Consider the following 11,702-nt stretch of genomic DNA (forward strand, 5'->3'; position numbering starts at 1 on the left):
TCAGAAACAAAAAGAGAGAACAGAAACTGGGAAAATTAAAAAAAATTAACAGATCCTACTATAAAAGCCTATATTCAACAAAATTGGACAATCTAAACGACAGACGATTTTCGAGACAGATACTTAATAGCAAAGTTAAATTAAGAGCAGGTAAACATTCTAAACAGTCTATAACCCCAACGATATTAAAGTAGTCATTAAAAACCTCCCAACCAAAAGAAGCCCAGGATCAGATGGGTTTAGTGTAGAATTCTATCAGGCCTTCAAAAAAGAGATGATATTAATACTTCTCAAACTATTCCACAAAATAGAAACAGATGGAACACTACCTAATTCATTCCATGAAGCCACAGTTAATCTGATATCTAAATCACACAAAAACCTAGAAAGTAAGAGAACTAACTTCAGACCAATTTTGCTTATGAATATTGATGCAAAAATACTCGAAATTCTTTCAAACTGAATCTAAGAGCATATCAAAACCATCATTCACCATGATCAAGTAAGCTTCATTCCAAGGGTGTAAGAATGGTTCAGTATACAAAAATGCATAAAATGCATTAAAGTAATCCACTATATAAACAAACTCAAAAAAAATCACATAATCATCACATTAGATGCTGAAAAAGCCTTTGATAAAATATAACACCCCTTCATGTTAAAAGTATTTTAGAAATCAGGAATTCAAGGCACATACCTAAACATAATAAAAACAATATACAGCAAATAAACAGCCAACATCAAATTAAATGGAAACTTAAAACAATTCCACTAAAATCAGGGACAAGACAAGGCTGCCCACTCTTCCTACCTATTCAAAGTAGTTCAATGTAGTATTCAAAGTTCTAAGTTCAATAAGACAACAAAATTAGATCAAGTGGATACAAATTGGAAAAGTAGACTCAAGGTATCACTATTTGCAGATGATATGATAGTATACATAAAGGACCCCAAAAACTCTACCTGAGAACTCCCACAGCTGATAAACAACTTCAGCAAAGTACATGGATATAACATTAACTCAAACAAATCAATAGCCTTCCTTTATACAAATAATAAATGGGCTGAAAAAGTAATTAGGGAAACAACATCCTTCACAATAGTCACAAATAATATGAAATATCTTGGTGTAACTCTAACCAAACAAGTGAAAGACCTGTATGACAGGAACTTCAAGTCTCTGAAGAAAGAAATTGAAGACAACCTCAGAAGATGGAAAGATCTCCCATGCTCATAGATTGGAAGGATTAACATAGTAAATATGGCCATCCTACAAAAAGTAATATATAGATTCAATGAAATCCCTGTCAAAATTTCAGCACAATTCTTCACAGACATGGAAAGAGTAATTCTCATTTCATATGAAAAACAACAAATCCAAGATAGCCAAAAACAAAACAAAACAAAAAAACAAAAACCCAAAATCTCAATAATAGAACTTCTGGTGGAATCACCATCCCTGACTTCAAACGGTACTACATAGCAATAGTGAAAAATGTCACATGATATTGATACTGAAACAGACAGGTTGATCAGTGGAAGAGAATTGAAGACCCAGAAATAAACTCACACATCTATGGACACTTGATTTTTGATAAAAAAAAAAAGACAAAACATTCAGTGGAAAAAAGAAAGCATCTTCAACAAATGGTGCTAGTCTATCTGGCTGTCTGCATGGAGAAGAATGCAAATTGATTTATATTTATCTACTTGTTCAAAGCTCAAGTCCAAGAGGATCAAGGACCTCCACATAAAACCAGGTACACTAAATCTAATAGAAAAGGAAGTGGGAAACAGCCTTGAACACATTGGCACAGGGAAAAATTTCCTGAACAGAACACCAATACCTCAGGCTCTAAGATCAACAATTGACAAATGGGATCTCATGAAACTGAAAAGCTTCTGTAAGGCACAGGACACGGTTAATAAGACAAAATGCAACCTACAGATTGGGAAAAGATCTTCATTAATCCTACATCCCATAGAGGGTTAATATCCAAAATATACAGAGAACTCAAGAAGTTAGACTCCTAAAAATCAAATAACCCAATTAAAAATGGGGTGTAGACTTAAACAAAGAAATCTCAACAGAGGAATCTCAAATGGCTGAGAAGCACTTAAAGAAAAGTTCAACATCCTTAGTCATCAGGGAAATGCAAATCAAATCAATTCTGAGATTTCACCTTACACCAATCAGAATGACTAAGTTTAAAAGTCAAGGAACAGAACATTCTGGTGAGGATGTGGCGAAAGAGGAACATCCCTCCATTGGTGTGGGATTTTAAACTGGTACAAGCACTCTGGAAATCAATCTGGCATTTCCTCAGAAAATTGGAATAGTTCTACCTGAAGACCCAGCTATACCACTCATTGGCATACACCCAAAAGACACTCCACCATACCACAAGGACACATGCTCCACCATGTTTATAGAAGCTTTATTTGTAATAGCCAGAACCTAGAAACAATTCAGATGTCCCTCAACCAAAGAATGGATACAGAAAAATGTGGTTCATTTACACAATAGAATACAATTCAGCTATTGTAAATGAAGATATTATGAATTTTGCAGGCAAATGGATGGAACTAGAAAAAAGCATTCTTAGTGAGGTAACCCAGACCCAAAAGGACATGTATGGTATGCCCTCAGTGATAAGTGGATATTGGCCCAAAATTTCAGAACACCCATGATAGAACTCACAGAGCTTAGGAAGCTTAACAAGAAGGGAGGCACAAGTGTGGATACCTGAAACCAACTTAGAAGAGGAATACAATAATCACAGGAGGCAGAGGGATATATAAAACTAGGTGGATGAGGGGGAGGAAGGAGGAGAAAAGGATGGGCAGGATCAGGTATAGGGAGAGACAGGAGGGACACTCAGAGAGCCAGGAGAATGAATTGAAATGTGCAGCAGTTGGGGATATGGGCAAGAGGAACATCTAGAAAGTTTTAAAGACCTGGGATGTGAGAAGACTCACATCCCAGAACTCAATGGGGATGGCATTAGTTGAAATGCCCAATAGGGGGGAGATGGAACACGAAGAAACCATCTCCAGTAGATATGGACCCTAGTTGAGGAAGGAGGTCACCCTCCCATCTAGTGGGTGTAAGGTGGGGGTGGGTGGGCATGTGGGGAGCACCATCTCAGAGGTAGGGGAGTAAAGAACTCAGGGAGTAGGACTGGGAAAAGGGAACTTCTGAAATGTAAATAAGAATAATTTAATAAAGATTTTTAAAAGAAAAAAAGAATAAAATGTATAACCTCCCTAAAAAGAAATATGAATTTCTGCATGTGCACACATATTTATATATGACTGGTTTATGCTAGATTTGTTTTTAGACTGAATTTTTGTTTCATCAAAGGGAACATAACATATTTATATTTGGAAACTCATTCAATAGATGATAATACTTTTTCCAAATGAGTAAAATTATAGGAACTATATTTGTGGGGCTTGTAAATAGAAAACAAACAAAAGCAAACAAACAAACATGACTTAAAAAGTAATAAGAGAAGAGCCCAGAATATTGGTATTTAACTGCAAAATACTATCCCATTTTAAAAATAAATAAAGCTCCTTCCATTTTAAACAGAACAACCTCTACTCTTCCAAAATGTGTCTCTAACATTCTTGGATATCTTCCTTCCTCATCCCATTACCTCCCGCGGCCACTGGCCTGTATCCATGACCATCCGCACACCCACTCGCATGGGGTTACTTACTTCCTCCAGTCTCCACCGCTCAAAAAGTTTATTGTATTTTCCTGGATGGCCTACGAATCTGTAAAAAAATGTTTGAATTCATTAGCAACTAAGTGAAGTTCACCTGCTGACACATTACACAAAGTCCTTGTGTGGGTAGACAGAACTGGTGCAATTTGTCCCATGCAGTTGATATTTGCTAAGTTTAAACAACATCAAAGAAACTAACCTCAGAATGAGAAAGTGACGTATGAACTCAGTATCAATGGATGACGAAAGTGCTGATATATCAAACTGATGACATTTCATATTTTGTTCTATGTGGAATTTTAGTATTGTGTGGGCTAGGTTAATGAATACCATCTTAGTGCACAGAACGATTTTGTTCAAAATGTTTCTAGCTTCTGAATGTTCCCATGGTACTAAGCAAAGGGCTAACAGGGCATTTTAGTTTTATACTTCCCCCCCTCAGATTTCAGATAAAAGAATTCTGGTTTCTATACCAAAAAAATTGTAACTCAGGGATACATAAAAATTCCTTTCTTCTCAGTAAAATAATAATTAGTGATAAATGATAACTTACACATGACATTCTGTGTGTGTGTGTGTGTGTGTGTGTGTGTGTAAAATATAAGTGGTAGTAGCTATCAGAGGTTACTTGAGGAAGAACACATATAAAATATGATTAGAAAATATTCTAAGGCAGAGTGCAAGAATTCACCACTTCTGTTACCTAATTGGCAATGGAGATGCTGTTTGTGTTTTGTTTTCTCCCAGTCAACAGTAGCTTGTGCAAAGTTAACTCACCTCCCCAAAAAGAATGCAATATAGAAGATAGAACTGTTCAGATTGACAAACTGGAAGAGGAACATCTTCAAGGCAAAGCTGTTTTCCCATTCTGATTCTGTTCGTGGATATTCTATAAGAAGCACATACATCGACATACATGAGGTGAACCAAACCAAACCAAGAACAAAACCAAACAAAAACCCACCAATGTTCTACCTTTATAAATTTTTTAGTCTTCCAATGAAAAAGAAAAAGAGAACATATATAGGTAACAAAACAAAAATAAATGAAAAGATGTTGCATACTAAAGAACAAATAAACTCTAGCCACTGCTGAAAGATTCTAGTGTGGAAAGACCTGTTTAGATCGATCAAAGCTCCATATAGTTCACATTTGAAATCATGAAAAAGTCTAGGTTTCTAAGATTTAATTGGGTAAAATCATTCTGAAGTGCAATGTGTATTAAAAGTGAGCTATTCTGCTTTCTGTATATTCTGAACCAAGATTACAATATTTCTGGCATGAAGATTTCCCACTAGAAATCTGTATACTAGTTACCAGTGAATTATTTATTCTAGAATCCACACATATTCTGATATAGTTTCCTCTGGTGTTGATTTTGTACTTGAGCAATGTGACTCAATCTTGCCAACAAGAGACTAGGGAGTTCAGATGTAGGAGCACTTCTACATGTGTGTCTCCCCTTACAAGCTAGATGTTATGCGAGAATCTCCATTGTACTATTATACCCAAATACAAGTAGACATCCAGAAAGGGACATGGGAAAAGATGAAGGCTATCAAAGAGATCAGTCATCCCCAAAATACCACATGAAGTCTAGCATGCCAGTGAAGAGACCATTGTAGATGTCTATATACCAGCAGATAACTGCATGGACCAGGGAAACTGCCTAAAAAATTAACCTTGATTATCAAATTTCTAGCCCACCCCTCCCAAAATTATTGTCCTATGCTACTGAGTTTGTAATAACTTACTATGTATCAATAAATATAACGAGGGGAGTTACAATAACGACAGTAATTTTTGGTATCAGTCTAGGTTCTTTACCACAAATAACAACACAGTGATTTTCCAACATTCTATGGCATCTTTACATGGAGCAAATTCTGGCTCGTCTTGAATGAGCATTTAACTTCAAGGAGAAAATGAATTCTAAACTTTGACAACATAAACTCTGTTTTCTAGGCTAATATATTTATGGCCAAATTATTTCTTAGCTTTCTCTTAATGCATATAGTTATTGACAATAAACTAGCTACTGGTTATAAACTTGTATTTCATATCCACCACTGGCTATAAATTAGGTCCTTAAAATGTTAATTTCTTTGTTTCAAAATCTATTCTATATGTATGATGCAGTTTCTGAGTTTTAAGATGGTAATGCTACGACTCAGTTTGATCTCTAACAAAGCCTATACTTTCATGTCTTGATTGATTTTATGTCCCAGAATCTGGGTTTATGTAATTAAGGCCACTAATTACTGCAGATAATTGATTTTTTTTAAAAAAACAACTAATAATCATCATGTTACAAATCTCAGCAACCATAAACCTAAAGCATAATAAAACCCATGTAGGAGAAATGTATATGTAATTATTCCATCTTAAGAAGTGTCAACTGATTTAGTCATTTTTGGTGGCTTCTGAAAACAAAATATTTGGAAAAGTCTAGGAAACAAAACCAAAAACCATTGTTTAGACTTCTGTAACTTTGATTAGTAGGATCTAATTTCTAATATGAAGCATATATTAGCTTTTCCAAAGAGTTTTTAAGAAATATATACAATCATAGATTTTTCTTACATAAATTAATATCAATTTTTACTATGATTATTAACTTAGAACTGTGGATCCTCAGAAACCATGCCATCACTGGGTTATATGTCAAAAATAAATAAAACACTAAGCAAAAACTTTAACATTACTGATACTTAGAACAGCTATTTTTCCTTTTCCTATTAATTATAATCCACCCCCATCTTCATTTGGTTTTGTAATTCATCTGTTCTAGAGGTAAAAATATCTTTAAAAAAATAACATAGGTATCAGAGACAGAAGAGAGCTTTGAAACAATCTGTAAAATAGCTTTTGACAATATAGCTCAATTACTTTATTGTCCAGATGAAACAATTGAACTCAGAAAGGATAAATAAATGGATGATTGGCACTTTACACACACTTTGTGGTATGTTGGGCATGAGATCTACAACAACAAAATGGAAACTATTGGAAATTTCAATTTCTAAACCTACACTTAAAAGAAAAAAGAAAAAGAAAAAAGAAAAGAGCCAAGCTTGGCTCATTCCCTTAATCCCAGCACTCATGAAGCAGGGACAGGAAGATATTTATAAGTTCAAGACCAAACTGATCTACATAGTGAGAATCTGTCTCAAAAAACAAAACAAACCAAATCAACCAACCAACCAAACACACGAAATTACTTATAGTATTTCCTTCCTAATTGTAGTCTTCAGAGGGCAGAATCTTGGAATATAGCTTTTGTTCATTTTGATGGGTAAGTTGGGGGAAACTCTTATAACTGTTTAAGAAATGAACCTTGGGCTGGAGGGAGGTCAAGAAATGAACCTCTCTTTTTCACATTCTTTTCCTTATTTTTTCTTTCTTTTCTTTTTAAAGTATTTGTAATATACATATTCAGATTGACCCTTACTGAATCCCACAAGCCTAAGTATTCAAATAGGTATTAATATGGAAGCATCATAACTAATGAGATTAGGAAAAAGGAGAAGCCAGCAGATGCAAGAAGTCTGTTTTCTTGAAACTGAAAACAGTTGATATCAAGTAACTAAGTATTCAGCAAAGGCTGAAACTGAAGTCTGAGTATGGAGCTAGCAGTTGAAGAAGGACAACCCTCCTTAAAGGTTGCTGAGACATGCTCATCAGATCATAGAAGGCTAGAAGAGTCAGAAGTACCATGAAAAATAAAATCAGTAACAATATGGCTTGGAGCACCCAAAGGGGGAAGTTGTATGCACACATGTATTCTGAAAGTCATAGTTATTTTCCTGAATCAGCAGACAAGAAGAACCAAACAGAAGTACATGTATTTCTGAAGTGAAACTGCCAAATCTGAGACACTATCTAAAATTCTAACTGTTGGGCTTTTTTTTAAGTGATGGAACCTTTTACATATTATAGAGATGGATGGTAACCCGTAGACAATCATAAAGTGTCTTACGAACATACTTTTGTTTTGGTTTCTTGTGCTTGCTGTCAAACCTCACACCTGAGTTCAATTTCTGGAGCACACATTGTAGATGAAAAAAACTGACTTCTACATGGGACCATGGTGTGCAGGGACACACACACACACACACACACACACACACGCACACACAAAACACACGACAGACAGACAGACAGACACACAGACAGACACACAGACACACAGACACACAGACACACAGATATAGGTAATCCAAAATTTTAAGTGAATGACACTAAATATTTAGCTAGCACTTCAGAAAAGTCTTTTACAAGAAAGACATCAAATCATAGTGATAAAAACAAACAAAGAAATCAAACTCAATATTCAAACAGGACTAGAGCTATCTTTCTTCAGAACTAGTGGGTCAAAAGTAAAATATATCATGATGATACTAAATGAAATTCTGTGAAAATATTATCCTATCCAGGTGGTGGTGGTGCACTGGTACACACTTTAATCCCAGGACTTGAAAGCAGACGCAGGTGGATGTTTTGAATTTGGCAGCTTCGTTTACAGAGTGAGTTTATGAACAGCCAGGGCTAAACAGAGAAACCCTGTCCCAAACGAACAAACAAACAAACAAACAAACAAACAAATGAACAAACAATAAGGATAAAGAATGAAGTAAAGGAAAGAAAGGATTTTAGTCAGTGAATATAAGGTGTCAAGAGACAAGGCTATTGATCACAACTTTGTAGCTAGCTAGAATAAGTTGCTGAACAAAGATTTTAACCCACAAGTTCTCAGTCCAGAGCCTACACTCTACTTGATGGAAGAAGAAAATCAATTAGTTCCTACAAGGTTTTCTCTGACCTCCAGACATAGATCAAAGTATATTTATGATCCCCATTCTCAACACATCTCATATATGTAAGGAAGGGACAGTAAATAACTCAGAAATCTAAAAAAAAGAAAGCTTTCCAAGTAATGATGAATGTACATCAATTTCCAAGTGCACCTCTCTTTGGATAAACACTTGTATAACTGAAGACAAAAAAAATGGTAAAATACACAACATGTCTAAATGCTAATATGCACAGAGTTATTTACTTACTACAAGTAAAAAAAGAAAAATTAACTTACCTAAGTTTGTGAGGAGGTATGCAATTTTTTCATAAGCCTGCAAAAGAGCATACAGATAAATTTTATTCTTTTTTATATAGTGCTAGCATTTAAATATTTCAAAGAAGTGTCTAAAGTGTGTCCACAAGGTGGATACATTTTTAGAAAGTAGAAATATTTATTAATATAGCATGTAGTATTCTACACCTGAATATATACACAGAATGGCTGAACTATAAATGAGTTTAGAAATAAATCTGTATGTATACATGTAGACACCTTATTATCTGCCTTTTGTTGCTGTTTTTATTTTCATTGAATACCTACTTCCTAAACCAAGACAAAATTAACAAACTTCACTCAGCTTATAAGTTGCTGAAATGAGATACACAACTGTGTGCAACTCCAGCCTTGGGGGGTCTGATGCCCTCTTCTAGCCTCATCAAATCTCCATATATATGTGACAAACATACACCCAGACACATGTATATACATACAAAATAGATTAGAGCAAAACCAAATGGTAGTCATGTCCACAAAATTCAGAATTCAAGTAACGTATTTGATTACTTAATGAATGATTCAGATTCTCTCACTGTTCTTTCAATAAAATCTTTCCTGTTTCTTTTTAGCCATAACCCAAATCTACCTCATTTTAAGATCAATACTATCTTGAGACAAATTACATTAAGGTAATATTCTTTTCTCTCTAATGTGGGTTTTTGTTTGGATCTATTTATTTTTATTGATTTTTTATTTCACTCCCATTAATGAACTAATATTTTCAAATTTTAAAGCAAGATTACTTTGATTTTACATGCTATAATCATTGTGCCATGCTCTTTCCCATGCCATACATGTTCTAAAGTCAGATGACAATAACAGCTTCTCCAAGGATTTTAACATGATGGACTTTATTAGCTGACAAGTACCATTTTACCAGCCACTGTTTGTCAGTATTGAGCTGAATGGCCTCATGGAGATTGAAAGCCAAGTCTAAGTAGTTGCCATTTACAGCATTTCACACATGCCCACACTTTCCATATAGTAATTACAGAACAGCAATTTTGTCAAGTAAGTATACTACCACCATTTTCCAGAACAGGGAAATAAGACTGAAAATAACAGCCACATGGCCTGATAGCATAAAATACCTAGCAAGAAGTATAGTTAGAATATTCTGTTATGAGCACTTTCCACCATCTATTCATTGTCTTAGAACTTGACACATAGAACCCATCTACATGTCTGTGATGGAACATCTTTAGCTGGATGCCCAAGTAAATGACAATAACTCTGGAGGAATGTTATAAATTGTCGTTAGACATTTATCCAAGATAATTAAGATCTAAAGACTCTAGACTCAAGTGACAGAGCTAATCGGTACCACTAGTATGCTATACTACACATTCAGTCCACAAAACAACCTGTTAAGTAGAACTCTAAAGGCAGAAAGAACACATGACTTACATACATTCAAATGTTTGCTATATGGTAGCAACAGTGTTGAGAGAGCAGGTTGTGTGTGAATTTGAATATAAGGAGTGAAATGCCTGTATAATTGGGGGAGGAAAAACACAAGAATGATCAGGCAACTGTTCTGGTTCTAATCCCTGTGTGATGCATCTTGGAGAGCTTCCAAAATTACTGTCACATACTGTAAGCAGATTTTATTTTGACACATATTATTATTACATTAAACATTCATCAGTAATTTATATTATGTTAGATAGTATTTGGGGAAAAGCAAGTGATAGGTAATTATCCAGACTCTGTCTGTATTTTCATGGAGCTTTATTGCCAATGGGAAGGCACAAATGGCCAACACATATGTCATGAGGTAAAGCTTGGAGCTGGTGGCACACACCTTTAAGAGTGATAGGTAGATCTCTGTGAGTCAGACCAGCTTGGTCTATAGAGCGAGTTCCAGGACAGCTAGAACTACACAGAGAAACGCTGACTCTAAAAAGCATGTAAAATTTTTTACTTTACAGAAGGAAAGTCTCTTGAAGAACATGACACTTCCTTCAGAAGCAAGGGAGAGTGTCAAGCAGACATAAGCTTTGCGAAAATATCTTAGCAAAAATGAACAAGGATGCAAAGGTTCTGAGAGTGATCATCTCTGAAGGTCCTAAGATTGACAGTCTCTTCACAATGGGCCAAACGTAGGACAGGAGTGGCAAAAATAGCAGAGCAAATTAGTAATTATTTTATTGGATATTTTATTTATTTACATTTCAGATGCCATTCCCTTTCCTAACTTCCCCTTCCTAGAAACCCCCTATCCCATCCCCCCTCCTACTTTTTGCTTTTATAGCATTTTAATTACATGCAAGTATTAAGGTCAGTTCTAGGTTGAGGAACTAGCAATACAATAGAATAGATTCAAATAGTCAAGAAACATCCCTTGAAGGTTGCAAATTAGTAATTAATAAATCAGAGTAATCCCAGAGGGAAACAGGTTTTTAGGGCATGTTTGGCCCTGACAATCAAAATAGAATTCATTCTAAACTTAGAAGGCATCAGCTTTTAACTAATGCTTTGTTGGTGTATTACATAAAATATGTATTATATAAAAGTAAACCAGGGAGAAAGAGCAACAAACACAAGAAAGCCATCAAAGAATTTTGCACTTGTTTTAGTGTGTGTTGTCTCTGTATCAGAGCATGGCTCGTACAAAACAAAATTCTAAACAGATTTGCAAAGTCTAAGAGACTGATTTTCTAGTATTTATACCTTCTGGATTTCTAGAAAACATGTACATGGACGCACATTGTTTTAGAAAGTTGAAGGACTTTACAGTAAAGTTTTGCGTGAAAAAGCACAGGAGTGCATCTGCTCAGATCTTAATTCCTTCCTTCCTTCCTTCCTTCCTTCCTTCCTTCCTTCCTTCCTTC

At 35.1% G+C, this 11,702-nt stretch overlaps 1 protein-coding gene across 1 annotated transcript in view; it reads right to left on the minus strand.

Moving 5' to 3' along the window:
- The window catches only part of Ano3 (anoctamin 3), a 258,830-nt gene that overhangs the window by 17,006 nt on the left and 230,122 nt on the right, over window positions 1–11,702 (minus strand). The window contains exons 18-20 of the mRNA XM_028766961.1: window positions 8,827–8,863; window positions 4,512–4,623; window positions 3,726–3,783 (exon numbers count right to left, since the gene is read on the minus strand). Of these exons, the coding sequence (XP_028622794.1) occupies window positions 3,726–3,783; window positions 4,512–4,623; window positions 8,827–8,863 (207 nt within the window). The remainder of the gene's footprint in view (window positions 1–3,725; window positions 3,784–4,511; window positions 4,624–8,826; window positions 8,864–11,702) is intronic.

This window comes from Grammomys surdaster, unplaced genomic scaffold, assembly GCF_004785775.1.
Source record: "Grammomys surdaster isolate TR1022 unplaced genomic scaffold, NIH_TR_1.0 170, whole genome shotgun sequence".
Lineage (NCBI taxonomy): Eukaryota > Metazoa > Chordata > Mammalia > Rodentia > Muridae > Grammomys > Grammomys surdaster.